The following is a 23,036-nucleotide window of genomic DNA, read 5'->3' as shown; positions in this document are numbered from 1 at the left end:
AAGGGAAAAAAAACAGTTCGGACTATTACTAGACCAGTTCAGGCCTGAGCTGGTGGGGACTGGTTTTCAACAGGTCTCAGCTGGATTTTACTGGTACCTGTAAGCACCTGTACGTCTTGGCTAACCTGAGTGGATGGTGCCCTCTCTGCTTAGGTCATGGTCTCAAACTGGACTTCTGTCACTTATTTTAATACCTTTAATCTTCAGGTCCAGGGTTACCCTTGCGGCCACCTGATGAATTTCCCTGGCGTTGCACATAACCTTGCCAACCAGATGCAGGAATTTCCCGGTTCTCTCTCCCCCCCGCCCCCCCCCCCCCTCCCCCATACCCATGCAAACAAATCAGAGTCTCCCTTTGGCCACCCCGACAGTATAGCAATTGGCCACGAGCTCCAGCTGTCTCTTCCCAACTCCCCCTCCTTCAGTCTTCTCCCCTCCCCAGTCTGCATCCTCGCCAATCCCCCAACCCTCAACGTTTGTCTCTCCTGATGATTGGTGGGCTCTCTGAATGAAGTTCCATCTTACGGTCATGTTAATTGCCTCAGTTTTTAAAAAGCGCATTTCAAAAAAGGAAAATTGCAAAAATTACAAACGGCAATTTCAGTGGAGATTTGCACATGTGGAAATATATTCCTCATATTTATATTTGTGCCGTATGATCTTAGACTTTCATGCTGATGGCAAGATCTGGTTAGGGACTTAGAGCATTTTGTTTAACGTTGATAATGTTTGAGATTCATGCCACTTACTCCGTGAATAAAACCACAAGATTCCACGGATTTTGACCAAACAAAAATAAACTTTACTACACAAGTTCAGAAAGATAAAAAATTTACAATATCTGTCTTACATTCAGTATGAGATACTTTTAAAGAAATTTAAAGTACCCAATTATTTTATATTTGAACGTAGCACAAGATTAGCCACGATCATATTGAATCATGGAGCAGGCTTGATAGGCCATGCGGCCTATTGCGATTTTTGGGTTCCTGCGATTCCTTAAAGGAGCTGGCCAGATTGGAGTGCTCCCTGTGGGCTTGTCACAGGCACATATATACCGCATAGATAACTCTGCCAGAAACGAGAATCTGAGAATTGGGACCCATCCACCATTTTTAAAGACTTGCCACCTCCATCTGACATGGGTCGAGCATCGGAGCGTTGGGCCGATGGTCAGAATTTCACACTCTTGCAAGGTGGGAATGAGAGTGCGCGTCATTGAAGGGACGGGATTCCCTCGGGTTCTTGCCCACCCTGACCACAGAAAGATGTCACGTGGGACTTCGAGAGGGGTGGAAAGTCCCACCTGCAGCCACTTAGCCCTCCTCGAGTGTGAAATGCCTGCGGGGCACTGAGTCAACGGGGTTGTGTTCCTCGCCGACTCTTCAGATGGTGAGAAGTGAGACCCGGCCATTCGAAAAACATAGGCCCATGTATTAAAGAAGTACAGCATAATTAGAGGGAAGTTTCCAGAGTCAATAGATAAATTAGGAGCAGTCTGAAGTGCACTAAAACAAAAACAAATATGGTTTCAGAATTGGATTAGGAAAGGGATGGAGTACAAATTTATAGATTTGCTGTTTCTGATGAAAGGACAGAGATTGACCTATTGCATCCTATTAACGGGCCGGGCACCTGATTTCTCCAAGCCCAAGCGAACCTCCCGGCCTCTGGGTTGGGATTCACATGGGCGTGAACTTGTGCAGGTATTTCTCAGCGTCACCCTGTCATGGTGGACCTCGCAGTGGACCAAGGGGATAATTCGTTAAGGGAGTTGACCCCCAAAGTCCATCGAAAGGCCACCCTCACCCCCACAATGCAAATCTGACTCATCTAGCTATGATTGACAGTTCTTGGACCCCATCAAAGACAGTTAAGTGCTCTCTTTTTCGATGGAGAATGCAGTTTATAAACATTGGGGCTTGTTTCACAGCTGGCTACTTGAAATCCACACAAGCGGGAAGGGAAATGAGATTAAACAATTGAGACAGCTGGTTGGTCCCTGAACAGGCACCGGAATGTGGTGACTAGGGGCTTTTCACAGTAACTTCATTTGCAGCCTACTTGTGACAATAAGCAATTTTTTTTTTTGTATGTGCAAGGTGTCAATCACAGCCTAATAAAATCAATTTCACAGAGATAGAAATTAAAGGCTTGTAGATCAAAGATCTGAGGGATTTAAACACAGCTGACTGGTTTTCTCTTTCCAGGAATTGATAGGTGCTGCTTCCTGTTTTCCTGCTTCCTGAGCCGGCAGGTGTATTGCACAGGTGAGTTTTAAAGTAGAGATTTTATTTTTACCGACTATGTCTGGATTGCTCTCCAGTTTCCAGGCATGGGTCTCTCTTCTGGGCGACTTCCAGGTGGGAGCCTCTCTGCTGTGGGGGGGCGGGGGTGGGGGGGGTGCAGTTTCTGGTGGGCATCTCTGGAATAGGACACACTTGCGGGAATCTCAGCAAGGGGGGCAGTCTCTGTAATTGGGGGTCACTGGTGGGAGTCTCCCGTATGGGGGTCTTTGTAATAGAGGTCTCTGGTGGGGGAGGCCGGTTCACCCTCGCACTGATGGGGGGGAAATCCTATAAAATCCCCGTAGTGGGAATGTGTTGCGGGGAGGAGGAGGCTAGCCACCGGACCTCGCCACTAGGCTGCCCACTCAAAATGGTGGCCTGATAGTGGGATTAATGAACGAATCCCTCGGAGTCCCTGTCATGCATACGTTTGTATGGCCAGGATTAGGGAAATGCCCCTGGATTTCCGCTCCCAGTGCGAGCGCAAATCAGTGGCGATTCATCTCCGGCGGGAGAACAGTCTCCAACCGGCGACCTCTGTTCTGGTTTCTGATTCCAGCATCTGCAGTATTTTGCTTATTTTAAGTGTTATCTTCATCTAATATTGCTTAATTTCATTCCTCCCCCACAACCCTTTTTTGTATTCCATGGAATGCAGGCGTCGCTGGCTGGGTCAGCATTTAATGCCCACCCCTGAGAGCATTTAAGAATCAACCACATTGCTGTGAACCTGGAGTCACATGCAGGCCAGACCGGGTAAGGACGGCAGATTTCCTTCCCTAAAGAACATTAGTGAACCAGATGGGTTTTTACGACAAATGACAATGGTTTCATGGTCAACTTTTAGACTTAATTCCAGATTTTGTTATTGAATTCAAATTTCACCATCTGCCATGGCGGCCCCGGGACCCTACACTACTGTTTCCCAACCATAAAGGTAATCCACCAAAAGTTTAGTCCCAGAATCATCGTTGTTACTGGGTGGGTCTGGGTTGAAATAAAACTTAACGTAAATTCATCAAAAATGAATAAAGATCCACAGTATTTTTTTTGAAATCGATTTATTACGTACCAACACAAGAATTAGAAAAAAAACGTCTGCAGTCAGAAGTAATTGTTCACTCAATCGGGCCGTGCTCGACTTCCGTTTCAAATCGAACAGCTCGGAAATAATTTATTGCAGCCTTATTCAGCGGGTTCTCAATGCATGGTGTCAATTTGGGTTTCAAATTTGTAATGTAACAATTAGAACATTATTGAAAATAACAAAACCAGGCAACGCCAAGTCGTGAACTCGGCAACACATTGGTAACAGGAAAAGAAGACATCTCGCAGGAATGTAGACACTGCTATTTCAATTCACATCAAGAAGTGAACCTGCAACTAAGGAAACTCAGCAAAGGTTTGGTGAAATAAAGACACACATTGCAAACAGACTGAACTCCATGACTGAATATCCATGTAGCCTTTGAAACATGTGCACGCATCTCGAAATACAAGTCAAAATCTGAGATGGGCACTCAAACAACATAAGGAGGTCTTGAGAATGGCTTTAAAATGTACAAAAAATACATTTCATTGCAAAGAGTGATGCACATTTTAAAACAATGCATTTTGTTGCATTTTGGAAAAAACATAAAAATTAGGGGAAAATAACGCAAATCCGGCTCAATTTCTTCAAGTAACTCCATCCGAGTTTTGTAATTTGGCCGAAAAATCTTAATGTCATCTTTCAAAACAGCAGCTACTAGTACTGAAATGTTTATTGCTTTGTTTTACCGAGGTACATCAATTAAAGTAATATCTTCGGCTGTTCACAGTTCTTTTATTAAATAAGATAAAATATATAGTCAAGAATGCCAAAAAGCTACTTTTCCTGCCAATTTCTCAAGATTAGGAAAGGTTGATGTAACTGTGTCTGATGGTGGTTCATAATGGGCAAAGACTGGACACATTTGGTATTGTAAAAACGAAGATGTGCAAGAACTGATATTTTAAACTGATCAATCCATCTGACTAATGTGCTAACAAGTTTCAAATAATCTGACTTTGGTGAACTTCTCAGAAGAGAGACATGGGCACTGGTTTGAGCGCTCAGATTTGCCAAGGCTGATAGGTGACACTCGAGCCACGAGCTAAAACACCTTTTCTTTGGGAGGGGTCTTTCTTTCCCCCTCAAATTTTCACACACATTTCCCTGAAAGCACTGGTTCGCGGCGATGTGGTTCAACCTGGTGGCTCTCTTGCCACCTCACTCAAGTGGCTGTCTTTGATGTGGGTATCTTGGCGAGTCAGTCAGTCAACCTGGCTCAGCCAACTCAACCTGGGAAACCATCACAACCAAGTCTGGCTCAGCCCTTATTCACCGTCCCGCGTGGGTCACTGGATATTGACGAGAAGCAGGAATCCTGGTCAGTTTCGCTCCCTCGCTCTCCTGTCCAGCCCATGGGCTCCTGAAGCCTGTAGTGTCCTACTGTCGCTACTAGTGAACTGAACCTAGGGGCTATCTAGCGTGTACAGGTCACCTACCAGGCAGTATACTAACCCAATAAGCCATAGAGGAGCTCAGAACCTATTGATTTGTACACTAATCGAGCTGCAAGTTACCAAAGATGTCTTCCGTTTCGACCAAAAAAAAACAACATTTCAGTACCAATATTTTTTAACAAAAATACATAACACGTAAAGCAATAATACAAAGATATTTTTAAAACTACAAATGACTTATAACGCAAATGTTATCCTTCACACAAATAAAGATTCAAGTTCTGCACAAATGAACATTGAAGTGTAATTACCACTGAGCTTCCTGAAAGAGAAACCAACAGGGTAGATAAATAACCAAGAATGTTAAACCACATTGCTGAATATTTATTGTCTTTGGTCATACAAAGCCTTCCCTCTGGTAGTGTTGAAAATATTAAGATTTCCTTGTATGGAGCTAATGGAACAGTCACTATAATTAGAGAAAGGCCAGTTGACTTGTGGGCTCCAAAATGCTATATAATTTTAGAAGCTCAGAATACACACATCACACTTTAAAAGAGCTTTGTCTTGCCAGACAAAATTGGAGGACAAACTAATGCAACAGTGGCGTCATAATCCACTATTCATGTCTATTACGTTGTAACTTAATAACAGTGCTTGCTGACTTTGTAACAGTGAATGTGCCAGTACTGAGCAAAGTTATCAGGGGAGCTAAACTTTCTCCATCAGACTTGCCATCTTTTCGAATCTCAAACAACTTCGGAATAACTGATATGCACTTTAATTGCTGGGTGTAATCCTCGGATTTTTGTTTTAAGATTGTCCACTTGAAGTGGTAACTGTGGACTCTCCTGTTCACGTGAACATCTGACCAAGTCAGAACTTCAATTTAAGAATTGCCAAAACACGACGGAGAGTGGAAAAGTGACCAGACGCACGTCCAAAATATGTGGTCACTTACACAGAAACATAGACCAATGGTTAAAGTTACATTTCAAATCTAATATAAAGGTATGTCTACATTTTAAGTCTAGCTGGTCATTTTCTTTTTTTAAAAAAAATTTAGAGTATCCAATTCGTTTTTTCCAATTAAGGGGCAATTTAGCGTGGCCAATTCACCTAACCAGCACATCTTTTGGGTTGTGGGGGCGAAACCCACGCAAACATGGGGAGAATGGTCAAACTCCACATGGACAGTGACCCAGAGCCGGGATCGAACCTGGGACGTTGGCGCGTGAGGCAACTGTGCTAACCACTGCGCCACCGTGCTGCCCAACCGGTCATTTTCTGTCTCGTAGGTAAGCGGTGTAACGTTCTTTGAAATGAAGAATGTATGAAACACTGCGCCACAATGTTAATGCTGCCATGTCGGACTCCAAACTCTGCAGGTGGTGAGACTGTCTTTGTTGCAACTCATTGGCTATGGAGCGTTGGCTAAAAGTGGTTATTGCTGTAGTGCGCTAATAACCTCGACAATTTTACCAAAATGTAGTTCATTGGGAGCTTTTGGAAGAATTCAGTTGGTGAAACGCAGACTGAGTGAGCCAGAGGGCAGGAAAAGCTGCGGTTTCCAAAGCAGCTGAGGCACTTGGCTCAATGCTCCTGGGATTTTGGAGGTGGAAGTGGGGAGGAAATCAGCTAGCGGTTCCTGGCTATAATGGACAGTGTGCATCAGGTAAGGACAGGGTTGCGACTGGCTGTGTTGGACCCCTGCCACTCACTGCTCAATTATCAAGAGCAGCCACTTGGGCCAAGTATCGGTAGACAAACAGCAATCGGCATCTTCCAATATAGGGTGGGAAAGCGATTTACACTGCTTGTCCACTTTGTGAATCTTCTGCTGCTCGGAGTGCAGTTCAGGTCCTCTCACTAAATCATATGAGCCAGCTTTTTGCCACCCAGTTGAATCAGTTACCTCTTGAAAATGTGTTTTCTGTGATGCTCAGATATCTGAATCACTTATAGAGAGAGGAGAAAAAGGCCTTGTAATAAAGTGTAAACTCTGTTGGGAAATAGAATGTTTACAGGTGATTTTCAGCTAAAGTTTTAAAAGCAAATACTGCCACACAGGCAGCAAGCTACATCACTTGTTTCTTTTACATGATCTTAAAGTTCTAGACACAGGTACATCCCCACGCGTACTTCATCATCCTGCCTTGTACAAATACAAATAGAATAGTTTTACAGCACCGTTTTGTTATTCCAGGCACATTAAAAGATCACAAAATAGATCTGTTGATTATCAAGTCATTCTAAAGCAAGTCTAATCTCTAAACATGCAGTTTCAAACAGAGACCCACCTCGGTACAGATCTAGTTCCAAAAAGCAACTATTTTCAGGATGTCAGTGAACCGTCTCACCACCAACCACCACCACGGTAGCAACGTTCTGTAGAAGTCATTGTCTAAACACTCAACATATTGGATCACCTTCTGAAATGACTCCTTGTGCCAATATTTCTGCATTAATCTTTTGCTTGTGGAAGAGCACTTTTTCCTTATTTGGGAAAAATTGTACCCGGAATGCGAGCTTCTCATGAAGCCAACAGTTGCTTTGTTATTGTGCTCATTTCAGTCAGAGCTTCACTCAAGTTTCCATTCCAAAGAGCACTATCATCACAGTGACCAGAAACTTTGGCTTACAGAATAACTGTCACTGTAGCTGTCCAATGGTCCTCTTTGACGTACCATTGCTTCAGGTTAGGAATCTTTCAGCATGTTGATTCTGGCGTATATTTTCAAAGCTGGCCCTAACTTAATATTCATGGCGCTCATCAGATGATCTTCCTTGAGTAACAAAAGTGCCTGGCCATCAATCTCCTGTGTCCGGAATTCATCAGCGATCTCCTGGCAACCTGAAGAGAGACCGATGACAGTCCTGTAATTTACACCTTCTTAGAATTTCAACAAAATGCTCGTTACCCTTCCTGAAAGGGGTGTCAAGATAAAATTCCATGGGTGCCTGCTTCAGTGACTCCGGAGCAACCACATCACCATAGATTCCAGTGAAATAGTTGAGACATACAGGCATTGTACCTTAACATTTCAGGAGTAGAATCTTTTAAAAGGAATTTTAAACCAAAGATCTCAAAATTCAGTCTTCCCATTGCAAAATTTGTAAAATGAACAGTGTGACGTGTTCAGTTTTGGAACTCTTTCCTGGCTGATTGGGGTCCATCAGTAATAAAACTGTTGAGAGTCTAATCTTTCACTTGATGAACCCGTGCTTGGGGACAACAAGGACTTCTCCTCACTTGCTGATTATCCGTTTGGAGAACTGAGGAATGATTACAGAGAATTATATTGAATGTACACTACAACAGGCCAGCTAGTCCACACTGGTATTTCTGTCCGCAAAACCTCCTTCCACTATACTCCAAATCACCCAATCAGCAAACCTTCTTTTCCCCTTCATGTACTTATCCATCTTCCCCTTGAACGTATCTTAGCTGTCCACCACAACCACTCCTGGTGGTAGGCAGTTTTACATTCTCACCCCTTGATGAGTAGGGTTAAGTGACGCCTGAATTCCTGGCTGGATTTATTAGTGCCCGTCTTAGACACATGACCACTAGATCTGGTCACCCACACTGTCACAAATGGAACCATTTTACTGTCTCAAACCCTATTGCCCTAACAAACCCATTTATAATTTTTAAAGACCTTTATCACTCTGCATCTAACCTGATCTGGGAGCTCTATTGTGAAAGAAATTAAAGGATAGATTGCGCTGGTGCTTTATGAAATCACCTAAGTGCGGAAAAGCAGGTTCAAAGGAATGGGAAAGGTTTTTTAAAAAAAAATTTAGAGTACTCAATTCATTTTTCCAATCAAGGGGCAATTTAGCGTGGCCAATCCACCTACCCTGCACATCTTTGGGTTGTGGGGGTGAGACCCACGCAGACACGGGGAGAATGTGCAAACCCCACACGGACAGTGACCCGGAGCCGGGATCGAAACTGGGACCTCGGCGCCGTGAGGCAGCAGTGCTAACCGCTGCGCCACCGTGCTGCCCCCGGAATGGGAAAGGTTAATGGAATATTAGGTCAACGAAACTGGAACACAAAGTGGTGCGTTACACCATTGTTTTATAAAGCTCTGATTCAATCCCATCTGGAGTTAACGGCATTTACGCTTGGGCAGAGCACCCGGGGGGCAGGGGGGGGGGGGGTTGTCCCACATCAGATATACCAGAAGGATAAGATTTAGATAAAATGCTGCATAGACTACAATTGCATTCCCTACATAGAAAATCAAGGCAGCAGAAGTCATCTGACTCACGGAAGTAGTATGGGGGGAGCAAAAGAGCTAGATGCGGATCTAGCGGGGAGAGGGGGAGGGGGGATAACAGGGTTGCTGCTGCACTGGCCGAGGGGGAACTGAAAATGGAAGAGGTGGTCGGGGCGGGGGTTCCCCGTCTGGGGGACTGGAGGGTGCGGGAGACGCGGGCACGGGACTGGCCTAAGACAAGAGATGGCTAGTTGGCGGGGGGGGGGGGGGGGGGGGGGTAGCCCCCCAATCCGGCTGATCACGTGGAATGTGAGAGACCTAAATGGGCCGGTTAAGAGGGCCCGAGTGTTTGCGCACTTAAAGGGACTGAAGGCAGACGTGGTCATGCTTCAGGAGACACATCTGAAGGTGGAAGATCAGGTCAGGTTAAGGAAGGGATGGGTAGGACAGGTGTTCCATTCGGGGCTGGATGCGAAGAATAGAGGGGTGGCAATTCTGGTGGGGAAGCGGGTGTCGTTTGAGGCCAAGAACATAGTAGCGGACAATGGAGGCCGATACTTGATGGTGAGCAGTAGGTTGCAGGGGACAGGGGTAGTATTGGTAAATGTATACGCCCCGAACTGGGACGATGCTGGATTCATGAAACGGATGTTGGGGCGTATTCCGGACTTGGAGGTAGGGAGCTTGATAATGGGTGGGGATTTCAACACGGTGTTGGACCCAGCATTAGATCGTTCCAGATCTAGGACGGGGAGGAGGCTGGCTGCAGCCAAGGTGCTCAGGGGGTTTATGGATCAGATGGGGGGAGTAGATCCGTGGAGATTTGCCAGGCCTTTGGCCAGAGAATTTTCTTTTTTCTCCCATGTACATAAGGCCTACTCACGGATAGATTCTTTTGTCCTGGGCAGGGCATTGATCCCGAAAGTGGAGGGAACGGAGTATTCGGCCATAGCCATTTCAGACCACGCCCCGCATTGGGTGGAGCTAGAGCTGGGGGAGGAGAGGGACCAACGCCCGTTGTGGCGGTTGGATGTGGGATTGCTGGCAGACGAGAAAGTGTGTGGGAGGGTGCGGGGGTGCATCGAAAGGTATCTGGAGGCCAACGACATCGGGGAGGTGCAGGTGGGAGTCGTATGGGAGGTGCTGAAGGCGGTGGTCAGGGGAGAGTTAATCTCCATCAGGGCTCACAGGGAGAAGAGAGAGGGCAGGGAAAGGGAGAGGTTAGTGGGGGAGATTTTAAGGTTGGACAGGAGATATGCAGAGGCCCCTGATGAGGGACTACTCAGGGAGAGACGAAGTCTCCAGACGGAGTTCGACCTGTTGACCACAGGGAAGGCAGAGGCACAGTGGAGGAAGGCACAGGGGGCGATGTATGAATATGGGGAGAAAGTGAGTCGGATGCTGGCACATCAGCTCCGTAAGAGGATGGCAGCGAGGGAAATAGGTGGAGTCAAGGATGGCAGGGGAACTACGGTGCGGAGTGCGGTGAAAGTGAATGAGGCATTCAAGGCCTTTTACGAGGAGCTGTATAGGTCCCAGCCCCCAGGGGGAAAAGAGGGGATGCGACGATTCTTGGACCAACTGAGGTTCCCGAGGGTGGAGGAGCAAGAGGTGGCTGGTTTGGGGGCGCCAATTGGGGTGGAGGAGCTGGTTGAAGGACTGGGGAGCATGCAGGCAGGGAAGGCCCCGGGGCCGGATGGGTTCCCGGTGGAGTTCTATAGGAAGTATGTAGACCTGTTAGCCCCGTTGCTGGTAAGGAACTTCAATGAAGCAAGGGGGGGGGACCCTGCCCCCGACAATGTCGGAGGCGACGATCTCTTTGATCCTGAAGCGGGATAAGAACCCACTGCAATGTGGGTCGTATAGACCGATCTCGCTCCTCAACGTAGATGCTAAGTTGCTGGCAAAAATGTTGGCTACGAGGATTGAGGACTGTTTCCCGGGGGTGATTCACGAGGACCAGATGGGATTCGTAAAGGGTAGGCAGCTAAATACCAATGTGCGAAGGCTCCTAAATATGATAATGATGCCATCGGTGGAGGGAGAGGCGGAGATAGTGGCAGCTATGGACGCGGAGAAGGCCTTTGACCGAGCGGAGTGGGAATATCTCTGGGAAGTGTTGCGGAGGTTTGGGTTTGGGGAGGGGTTTATCAGTTGGGTTAAACTCCTATATAGAGCCCCGGTGGCGAGTGTGGTTACGAATCGGCAGAGGTCGGAGTATTTCCGGCTGTATCGAGGGACGAGGCAGGGGTGCCCCCTGTCCCCCCTGTTGTTTGCATTAGCAATTGAACCTTTGGCCATGGCATTAAGGGAGTCTGGGAAATGGAGGGGGGTGGTCCGAGGGGGAGAGGAGCATCGAGTGTCGCTGTATGCAGATGACCTGTTGCTGTATGTGGCGGACCCAATGGAGGGGATGGTGGAGGTCATGCAGATCCTAAGGGAGTTTTGGGACTTCTTGGGCTATAAGCTCAATGTAGGGAAGAGCGAGCTCTTTGTGGTGCATCCGGGGGATCAGGGAAGAGGGATAGACGACCTACCGCTGAGGGTGGCGGATAGGAGCTTTCGATACTTGGGGATCCAGATAGCTAGGAGCTGGGGGGCCCTGCACAAACTTAACTTGACGCGGCTGGTGGAGCAGATGGAGGAGGACTTTAAACGGTGGGACATGTTGCCACTCTCGCTAGCGGGCAGGGTACAGTCAATTAAAATGGTGGTCCTTCTGAGGTTTCTTTTTGTAATTCCATGCCTTCCAATTGTGATCACCAAGGACTTTTTTTTAAGAGGGTAGGCAGGAGCATTATGGGTTTTGTGTGGGCGAATAAGACCCCGAGGGTAAGGAGGGGGTTTCTGGAGCGTAGTAGAGATAGAGGAGGGCTGGCGTTGCCGAATCTGGGTGGCTACTACTGGGCAGCCAATGTGGCGATGATCCGTAAGTGGGTGATGGAGGGAGAGGGGGCGGCATGGAAGAGGTTGGAGATGGCGTCCTGCAAAGGAACGAGCCTGGGGGCGCTGGTGACGGCACCGCTGCCGCTCTCGCCGACAAGGTACACCACGAGCCCGGTGGTGGCGGCAACGCTAAAGATCTGGGGGCAGTGGAGACGGCACAGGGGTGCGATGGGAGCCTCGGTGTGGTCCCCAATCAGAGACAACCATCGGTTTGTCCCGGGAAGGATGGACGGGGGGTTTCAGAGCTGGCATAGGGCAGAGATTAAAAGAATGGGGGACCTGTTCATTGATGGGACGTTTGCGAGCTTAGGGGCGCTGGAGGAGAAGTTTGGGCTACCCCCGGGAAACGCTTTCAGGTACATGCAAGTAAGGGCGTTTGTGAGGTGGCAGGTGAGGGAATTCCCGCTGCTCCCGGCACAGGGGATTCAGGACAGGGTGATCTCAGGTGTATGGGTTGGAGAGGGCAAGGTGTCGGCGATATACCAGGAGATGAAAGAAGAGGGGGAGGCTTTGGTAGAGGAACTGAAGGGTAAATGGGAGGAGGAGTTGGGGGAGGAGATTGAGGAGGGGCTATGGGCTGATGCCCTAAGTAGGGTTAATTCCTCTTCCTAGTGTGCCAGGCTCAGCCCGATACAATTTAAGGTGGTTCACAGAGCGCACATGACGGGGGCGAGGCTGAGTAGGTTCTTTGGGGTAGAGGACAGATGTGGGAGGTGCTCAGGAAGCCCGGCAAACCATGTCCATATGTTTTGGTCATGCCCGGCACTGGAGGGGAGTTGCAAGAACAGTATCTAAGGTGGTGAAAGTCCGGGTCAAGCCAAGCTGGGGGCTAGCACTATTTGGAGTAGTGGACGAGCCGGGAGTGCAGGAGGCGAAAGAGGCCGGCATTCTGGCCTTTGCGTCCCTAGTATCCCGGCGAAGGATCTTATTAATGTGGAAAGAGGCGAAGCCCCCCAGTGTGGAGGCCTGGATAAATGATATGGCTGGGTTTATCAAGTTGGAGAGGATAAAGTTTGCCTTGAGAGGGTCCACGCAGGGGTTCTACAGGCGGTGGCAACCGTTCCTAGACTATCTCGCGGAGCGTTAGATGAAGGTCGGACAGCAGCAGCAGCAACCGGGGGGGGTGGGGGGAGGGGAGGGGTGGATATCTTTCTTGGGGTGGGGGGGTGGGAAAGAGAGGTTTTTTTCTGGGGGGCATTTGAGCAAGAAAATACATGGATGATCCGGAAAACTGATATGTACAGGAGGAATCCAATGTACAAAGTTCTGTATCATATTGACTTGGGGTTTGTTTGTATGGTTGAAAATTTTGTTGAAAAATTCTTAATAAACATTTTTTTTTTTTTAAAAAGCATTTTCTCATACAAATGCCCGTAGAAACCTGGAACGCGCTTCCACCCCCTCCTCCACAAAAAAAAAACTGCTGAAATTAACTCGACTGAATATTTGTAGACTCAGATTGATAGATTCTCGTTAGGAAAGGCAGGTTAAATGGGAGTTAAGATACAAATCAGATTTAATTGAAATGGCAAAACAGAATCAAGGGGCATAATGGCTTCCTTCTGTTCCTATATCAATATGTTCTGGAATACCCTATAAATCAGGAAGGCTGCTACAACTGGTCTCATGACTAGAAGCAGAAGAAAATTAATTTATCTCTCTCTTCATAGCTAAAGTGATTGTACATGGACTCAAGAAACATCATCATAATTATAAAAACTGCAAGGGTTAATGTCTAAATCAACCACAAGAGGGAGCAAGATGTACAGGTATATAAGACATTGATGCTAAGCCTTATGAGTGAGGTTGAGGAGAAAGCTAGAGAACAGACTGAAGGAAAGAAAGTGTGAGTGAGAGCAGAACATAGTTGATGTAATGGTGTAGAGATTAGTAGTAAATGAGTGTAATTATATGTTTATTTTCTAGGATTAAGTGTTGAATCCAAATTAGTGTTAATAAATTTATAGTTTTATTCAAGGGGCTGGTTTAGCACAGTGGGCTAAACAGCTGGCTTGTGATGCAGAAGAAGGCCAGCAGCGCGGGTTGAATTCCCGTACCGGCCTCCCCGAACAGGCACCGGAATGTGGCGACTAGGGGCTTTTCACAGTAACTTAATTGAAGCAGACTTGTGACAATAAGTGATTATTATAATTTAAAGCTACTTGTAGTCTTTGTGAACACTACGCCAACCATCCTAAAATTAGCAACACAGAACACCACAGACTCAAGAGAATGGTATCAGGTTTGGCTCTAATACCAATCAGCACTCACAATCCAGGCACAAAGTTGACGAAAAGCCAATCAGCAAGGTCTGACAGAGGCCAGCGCACATGCAACTATGTCGGAGTAAGATTGCATCCTTAAACAGGCAGGTGGGTACACAGGAAGTAAAGCAAGACCCAAAGGCTGGCATGGTGGCGTCGCACAGTGCTAGTTCCAACTCATTACACCATTCAATTGGAAGACACAAATTCATAGTCATATCTTGCACATCTTCAGTTGCATTGATACATTTGTGGCGGGTTTTGCTGGGAGTTTCCTGCCAGCTCTGTTGGACAGTTCCCCGCCGCTATCTAACCACACTTCGTCACTTCTTTGGGCCCTGGGGAGATTCTCCCCGGTCAAGCCCACACTTACAATTATTTTCATCACTGGGGAGGGAGCTGAACTCGCTGCCCAGACCAACTCCTCAGAGATCGGGCCGCCATTTCGAAAGGTGCCCTTATCTCCAAGTGAGCTTATGGGTCCCCCACCCATGGCAATGTCACCCCACACATGTATGGACATTAATACCCTCCCCCTTCCCCACCCCTCCACCAAGTGATGACAGCCCCCTTTGGGGTTGCTGAAGGCCACCCCTTTTCAGGGTTCCCATGCCCCCTTTTGGGACCCCCCTTCCATGGCCCCCCCACCCTTCACCCCCCCACCCTTCACCCCCCCAACCTTCCAAATGACCGTCCTGCACCTCCCCCACCCACCATATACTCCACCCTTTTATAGGCATAGCCCAGTCAGGCCCTGACCCTTGGAAGTGCCCCCCTGGCAGTGCTCCTGCTGGCTTCACCATGCCATCCGGAAACCTTGGCAGTGACAGTGCCACACCCTGCCCTGTCCTCCCAGTGGCCTCCGATGGCTCGGGACCCCTGGGTGCTGTTTTGCCTGGTCGCCGTTTGTGTGGACCAACGGCGCCCGGCTGTGGACTCCCTGGGGAGGCCGTTAGATGCCGGGAACTCGGGAGATCCTGGGTGAGCAGGCCAAAGTGGGTTTAAAACCTAAGTAGGCATGCGTGGCGTGGTCATGCCCATTGTAGGCAGGATCCTGACCACGCCGCCTCGTGAGGTCTGGGTGGATCTCGCGAGGTGTACTGGCTGTGGAAGTCCGCGGGAGGCTTCAGCCGGCATCTACTGGCCACACCGTGTTCCTGTACGGGCATGATCGTGTCCAATGTATGAAGTCCACATACATGACGGGAGCGTGGGTCATAGGAGCAGATTTATCTCAGAGTAAAGATCTGGAGATCCCAAACAAAAAAGTCAAAACAACCAAACTCACAAAAGAACAATAAAGAATATGCTGCAGCTACAAATTAAAAGTTTTCAAGACCAGGCTACTTGTTTTCAATTATACCGAGGCAGCTTCTAAAATCTACGCCCACCCAGTCTAAACAGTCATAATAAAAACAACCTTTACCTGGCAGTGAGCGAATGAATTCACACACGTCCTCGACGTTCCACTTGGTGGCGTCACTCGGCAAGAAGTGATGGGCAATTCCCATTGGATCTCGCATCCTCATGTCATGAATATCCAGCTCCCGTTCACTCTGTCGCCTCCGTGAGGTGGAGGAGCTGGCAGAGATGGGCGACAGTGGTTCTTCATAGCTGGAATTGTCGGAGCCTCTGCTCGAATCCTCCTGACTTAGCCCCATGTTAGCTGGCGGCTGTTGTGAAGGGAGATAAACATTAGCGTGTCAGAGGAAAAGCCCATAGCTCAGAAATATCAGTCATGGTGTCAATATCCTGGCACTGCCTCCCTAACAGCAATGTGGGTGTACCTACACCACGTGGGCTGCAGCAGTACAAGAAGGCAGGTCACTACCCATCACCTTCTCAAGAGCAATTAGTGATGGGCATAAATTCCAGCCGAGCCTGCAATCCCCACATCTCAGAAATAAATAAAAAATGATGGGTTCTTTAAAAGGAAAATTTAGCTGCTCCAAAGTGAGGCTTCTCATGAAAGCCTAATCGGTCAGGAAAGGTTCTCTGTGCCGATTACAAATGCCTAACAATGAGAAGCAGCAGCAATTTATTCCCAGGAATTATAAACTACACAATTCTTTGAATAAGCTGACTTGCAGCAGGAGATGGGAATGCGAGTTTACCCCATCTGATCAGCACACTGCAGAGTACATTGCGGGTGGTACATGTGAGAAGATTCAAGGTTCGATTCCCATCTGTAATTAATATTCACCGACTAAACTCTTAGAACTACCTACATTCAGAGTGGGAATCAACACATCGTAGCCCTCGTGGGTCTCACCCCCACAACCCAAAGATATGCAAGGGTAGGTAGGTGAATTGGCGACGCTAAATTGCCCCTTATTTGGGGGGAAAAAAAGGGTGGCATGTGGCGCTGGTTAGCACTGGGACTGCGGCGCTGAGGACCCGGGTTCGAATCCCGGCCCTGGGTCACTGTCCGTGTGGAGTTTGCACATTCTCCCCGTGTCTGCGTGGGTTTCACCCCCACAACCCAAAGATGTGCAGGGTAGGTGGACTGGCCACGCTAAATTGTCCCTTGGACAAAAATAATAATTGGATACTCTAAATTTATAAAAGGAAATTGGGGGGAAAAAAAAGAATTGGGTACTTTAAATTTATTAATTTATTATTTTTTTTAAACCACCTCGTAGCCCAGGGGACACAATGAGAGTACATTGCAAACCATGCAACTAAACTGAGACACTCCTTGCTTTATAATGTTCTTGCGCCACAACAGAGATGTATTTACTCACTGACCCACCAGGACAATCCAGCTCGAGACAGTATATCCCAACAAGATTGAGAATTGTTCCTATCAATTTGTAGTCGACATCTGTTACGCGATGTGAAGATTCCAGCGTTGGACTGGGGTGAGCACAGTAAGAAGTCTTACAACACCAGGTTAAAGTCCAGCAGGTTTGTTGCAAATCACTAGCTTTCAGAGCACTACTCCTTCCTGAGATGAATCGGACTTCTTACTGTTCATCTATTACAGTTTTAGCAGATCAAATGTTTGTTTGATAACGATGCGGAGAAGCACCGTGGGATATTTTACAACATTAAAGGTGCTATAAAATGCACATTCTTTGTTGCAGCACGTCACATGCTGTAAATCCAATATAGCTGCATCATTTAGGCAGAGTATTGTGGAGCTGAAACACTGGCGGGGGATTGTGAACAAGTACATGGGAAAGATTCTGCAAGAACATGGCCCTGGGGGAGAACATGCATTTATTGATACTGGTGCTTATTACACTGTTATTTTAATGATATTCCTGACATTAGATTTTTGATTCTGCACCAATTGTATTATTTATTAGTTTAAACAAAGCTACTCTTCTTGATTCGCTGTTCTTGGGCTAGAATGTCGATCAGCTGCATGTATTGTGTCCATCTCTCGGGCTTTCTTCATTCAGGTTTCTATTCAGAGTGAAGTGCCCAGCTGGGTAACTCAGTGTCTGAATACAATACGTCACCGTGGAGGTAGCTATTCAAATGCCAACTGGCTGGAGCTCAGCCCCGTTGATAACGAATTGAAATTTTTGCTTGAATGATTTTAACACTGCCCTGACCAAACCAGAGCTCCCGATCTGAGCCCGCAGGCTCTTTATTCAATTTCTGCATTGAGCAATCAAGCAGCCTTCAATTCCAAACCACAGGACAACTATCGGCGATACATAAAAATCTAAAGTCCAAAATGAAACAATTTGGGAGAAATCCCCACAAAATTGAGACGTTTATCATCCTTAAAAAGATTGCTGCCTCTTTTCAGGTGCAAACCTTATCAAAAATCCTTATGTAGATAAATGGGCCAATAAAGCTTGTCCATTAGAACTGCTTGTTCATGTCCCAAGGCCATATCTTACTTGCTGGTTGCCAATGTCTTATGGTGCCCTGTTCCCCAACTCTTCTCACTGTTGTACTTCAATCTCTCCAGGGACTCTCCCTGCCCATTTCCCATCTCCTCCACCCTCCCCCACTCCTGTTCTTTGACTCCCACCTCGTGCTCATCCTCTCCTCCCATTGGTCTCTCCTCTGGCGGCTGTGTCTTCAGCCGTTTCGCCGTGCCCTCCTCTTCTCCGACCTTTCTCAAAACCCAAGCTTTGATCGCCTTTGCTCATATCTACTTCCTTCACTCAGTCTTCAATTGTTTTTCTATACACCTCCTTTGGGGAGAAGTGGTAATGTCTCTGGACTAGTAATCCAGATGACACAGGCTAATAATGTTCTGGGGCCACTGGTCCGGATCCCACCTAATGGAATCTAAATCCAATGAATAAATCTGGAATTGAAAGCTACTCTCAGTAATGGTGACCATGAAGCTGTCATTGATTGGCATATAAACTCCATCTGGTTCACCAATGTCCTTTAGGGAAGAAATCTGCTGCCCTTACCTGGTCTGGCCTACATGAGACTCCAGATCCACAAAAAAATGCCCTCTGAAATGGTGACAAGCCACCCAGTTTAAGGACAATTAAGGATGTGCCTTTGCTGGTGACGATCCCATCCCTTGAAAGAATTTTAAAAAACGATAATACTTGGGACATTCTTCTGCATTAAAGGCACTACATAAATGCAAAGTGTTGTTTAATTCTCCATGGTCTTGGGGTATTGAGGTTATTTGCTACATCTCTTCCAAGTGGTGATTAATTTATTGAACACAGACTTAAGATTAACCCTTGGTTCAATATAGGTGCTCTGTATCGATAGAGGCATTGAGACAGCTTCCAGATTAACTTTAGAGGAAAACCATTTGAAATAAACTGCTGAAAACTTTACAGCCATTCTGTAGATGGTGTACCTTTACCTTCAGCTGTTTCTTGTGTTGTTCTTTATTGGTATTGTGTAAACTGTTCTTTCTTGGACCTCGCCGACCTAATTTGCCTCCTTCCTTCTTCTGTAAGTATTTGCTCTTGTCTGGTTTAAAGAGACCCACTCGCTTACTGCAGCCAACATTATACCTTTGAATAAAATGGAACACGTTTAAACAGCTGGATTTGTGGAATATGATTCTGCTGATTAGTTACTGGAACAAACCCTCAATGGGTTCAGTACATTTTAAGTCTGACACAAAAACACATTACAGTGGCAAAGATCCAGTTTCCTAAATTCCCTGTTAATCATCACTTTGCTGCAGTGTCCAGTTTTAAAAGCATTCTTGTGCTTCGAGCGTACAGAAAGTAGGCATGGTTGAAAATATCAAAATGGAAAAGTGATTCAAAACGTTCTTTCAGGACACTTCTAAACAAATTTAATTTCTTTCTCCTGTTTTTTTTTGAAGGTGGCTTACATTCAGGTGCGGTTTCCATGGCACTGGAGAGGGGTAAATTTTGGTCATGTTCTTTGGGCATTAAAATCGTGGGGATGATGGGGTCTTTCACTGTTGCCCATGAGGCCATGTTGGGAAAGGTTGAAATGCGCGTTACTAACAATCACCCAGATGATTGTTGAAGAGCTGATAGACAATTAGGTTGTTGGTCAGCTCTCATTAAAGAGGCTACTTGACATTTTGGTGGATAATACTTCACTTAACAATCTCCCCCAACAGCAACCAGCTGAACAGGAACACATAAATAATTGCTGGGAATGTTGAGTGCTATTCAAAAGTACAATCACCAACTGTTCATCGCTGCAGCTTTGAAGAGGATTTTTAAAACACATTGGGAGACATTCTGGGATAATTTGCTAATATGTCACCAACACTCTTACCAACATTTATTCTGGAAATTTTGAGAACTTCATCTAAAGAATTCTGTGCTAGAGGACAACTTATAGGAGTCACCAGGGGGATGTGAGTACTTTGTCATGGGGATCATGCTCGAGACTTCCTTTGGTCTAGAGGAGGAATGGGAAGAAGAGATGAGGCCAGACACAGCAGCACTGCTTCAGGAGAGCATTCCGCTCGTCTGTGGATACAGGACATCACTCCTCCCCTGCACGCCCTCTATCTGGACCTCAGGTACCTCTTTGCGAACCTCTCACTCATGCCCTGAGCTTTCCTGAAAGGTGTCCCTATGTGGCAGCCAGCGCACTCCACAGATTCGGAGCAAGTGGGCGTGAGGAACCGGCCCATGCTGCTGAATGAAGATTTCTTCTTTCCAGTGCCAGAGAGTCTAACCTGCAGGTTTAGCATCCCCTGTCAAGTTCACATTATGGTAATCAGTAATTAGAACCAAAATCGTGTCCCAAATCCAGACTTTGAACCGGTAATGTTGGTTTTTACATTATCACCAAAGTATTGACCCCCAATGTCTCTACAAACTGGAAATTCTTCACATGAGAATCCAAACTGTGACTGGCGACTTGACGGAGGCATCACACCCAGACAAGATTCGGTTAACCACCCAATACCAACATGCGGACTTTCCAGCGGGTTTCGCTGGTTAAGCTGACTTTTCTGTCGTAGCTTCAAGCACCAATGCCAACTCCAGACAGCTCTGTATGAGAACAGTGATGCGGCTGCAGATGTGGGGCCAAACCAGTCAGTTTGCGAGGTTGAATGACTTCGCAACATTGATCAGGGCATTGACCAAATGAACCTCGGGCGCAGAATTCCAGGAAAGTTTAACGAGACGTCACGGAGTCTCGAGGTTCTAATCACGTTTGCTACAGTTGCTGCTGAGCACCTCGAAAAGGTGAAACTCCTTTTCACTGGTGATTAACCAGTGCAAAACCTTGAATATTCCATGGTTCTGCTGACTCTTTACCTCTTTGCACAGGCCATGGAGCAAAATCTTTTTGATCCTTTGAACTTATGAGCGTAATCAAGCCTCCCGCAAAATTCACATTTCAGTTTGAGAGCATCCTCTTCCTTTTCCTTAGAGTCTGAGAAGCATTGGGGGAAAAAAGATGAAAATGTTACAGCCAAATAATCCAATGCAGTGAGATACACAAAATATTCCACATCCCGTTCTGGAATTTCAATCTAATAGGATTCTTAAAACTGAAAGCTTCAATATATTAAGCAGTGTGGATTGATTAAACCTAGCTGTGACTATTTAATCTGCACTGGGGTAAATCTGTCAACTTTGTCACCAGAAATTAGACAAATAAATTAAGCTGCTGGTCAGAAATAGTCAACATTCTTGCTTTGTGGATCACACAATACTGATATATATTATATATGAAAAAAAATCTTATTTCATCAATGGTGACCTGAACCAGATGTTTCAAAATATAAAAAATGCACAAAGCTTCACAGAACACTAACAAAGAATATTGGAGTGAACCTATGTATGGAACCAGAGGAAATGGGAGAGATACTAAATGAATACTTTGCCTCAGTATTCACCAAAGAGGACACGGTGGATGAGGAGTATAGGGTAGAGTGTGTAGATATTCTGAGTCATGTTGATATTAATAAGGAGGTGTTGGGCATCTTAAAAAGCATTAACGTAGATAAGTCCCCAGTGCCTGGTGGGATCTACCCCAAGACACTGCGGGAGGCAAAGGAGGAAATTGCTGGGGCCTTGACAGTAATCTTTGTATCCTCATTGGCTACAGGTGAAGTTCCAGAGGACTGGAGAGTAGCCAATGTTGTTCCATTGTTTAAGGAGAACAGCAGGGATAATCCGGGAAATTATAGGGCGGTGAACCTTGCGTCAGTGATAGGGAAATTATTGGAAAAGATTCTTAGAGACAGGATTTACTCGCATTTGGAAACAAATAGACTTAGTGATGGATAGCATGGTTTTGTGAAGGGGAGGTCGTGCCTCACTAATTTGATCGGGTTTTTGAGGGGAAGGCAGTAGATGTAGTTTACATGGACTTCAGTAAAGCCTTTGACATGGTACCTCATGGTAGACAGGTACAAAAGCTGAAGTCACATGGGATGAGAGGAGAGCTGGCAAGTTGGATATAGCAGTGGCTTGGGCACAGAGGACAGAGGGCAGCAGTAGAAGGGTGCTTTTCTGAATGGAAGGCTGTGACTAGCGGCGTTCCACAGGGATCAGGGGCGAAATTCTCCCCAAACGGCGCGATGTCCGCCGACTGGCGCCCAAAACGGCGCCAATCAGACGGGCATCGTGCCGCCCCAAAGGTGCGGAATGCTCCGCATCTTTGGGGGCCGAGCCCCAACATTGAGGGGCTAGGTCGGCGCCAGAGGGATTTCTACCCCGCCAGCTGGCGGAAACGGCCTTTGTTGCCCCGCCAGCTGGCGCGGAAATGACATGTCGGGACGGCGCATGCGCGGGAGCGTCAGCGGCCACTGACAGTTTCCCGCACATGCGCAGTGGGGAGAGTCTCTTCCGCCTCCGCCATGGTGGAGACCGTGGCGGAGGCGGAAGGGAAAGAATGCTCCCACGGCACAGGCCCGCCCGTGGATCGGTGGGCCCCGATCGCGGGCCAGGCCACCGTGGGGGCACCCCCCGGGGCCAGATCGCCCCGCGCCCACCCCAGGAGCCCGCCCACGCCGCCTTGTCCCGCCGGTAAATAGGTACTCTAATTTACGCCGGCGGGACAGGCAATTTATTGGCGGGACTTCGGCCCATCCGGGCCGGAGAATCGAGCGGGGGGGCCCGCCAACCGGCGCGATTCCCGCCCCCGCCCAATCTCCGGTGCCGGAGACTTCGGCAACCGGCGGGGGCTGGATTCACGGCAGCCCCCGGCGATTCTCTGACCCGTCGGGGGGTCGGAGAATGACGCCCCAGTTCTGAGGCCTTTGTTATTTGTGGCATATATAATTGGAAGAAAATGTAGCTGGTCTAATTAGTAAGTTCACAGACGATACAAAAATTGGTGGAGTTGCGATTGTCAGAGGATACAACAAGATATAAACTGGTTGGAGTCTTGGGCGGAGAAATGGCAGATGAAGTTGAATCTGGACAAGTGTG

General features: G+C 47.1%; 1 protein-coding gene across 6 annotated transcripts in view; it reads right to left on the bottom strand.

Moving 5' to 3' along the window:
• Positions 1–3,332: 3,332 nt before the first annotated feature.
• Positions 3,333–23,036, bottom strand: part of LOC140392529 (polyhomeotic-like protein 2) — a 34,219-nt gene continuing 14,515 nt past the window's right edge. For all 6 annotated transcript variants that reach the window (XM_072477790.1, XM_072477791.1, XM_072477794.1 and 3 more), the window contains 4 exons: positions 20,913–21,030; positions 19,013–19,166; positions 15,641–15,887; positions 3,333–7,629 (listed from right to left, as the gene is read on the bottom strand). In XM_072477790.1, the coding sequence (XP_072333891.1) occupies positions 7,475–7,629; positions 15,641–15,887; positions 19,013–19,166; positions 20,913–21,030 (674 nt within the window). In that variant the 3' untranslated portion in view covers positions 3,333–7,474. The remainder of the gene's footprint in view (positions 7,630–15,640; positions 15,888–19,012; positions 19,167–20,912; positions 21,031–23,036) is intronic.

The sequence above is a fragment of the Scyliorhinus torazame genome, chromosome 16 (assembly GCF_047496885.1).
Source record: "Scyliorhinus torazame isolate Kashiwa2021f chromosome 16, sScyTor2.1, whole genome shotgun sequence".
Taxonomy (NCBI): domain Eukaryota; kingdom Metazoa; phylum Chordata; class Chondrichthyes; order Carcharhiniformes; family Scyliorhinidae; genus Scyliorhinus; species Scyliorhinus torazame.
This window is presented reverse-complemented; position numbering and strand designations above follow the sequence as displayed.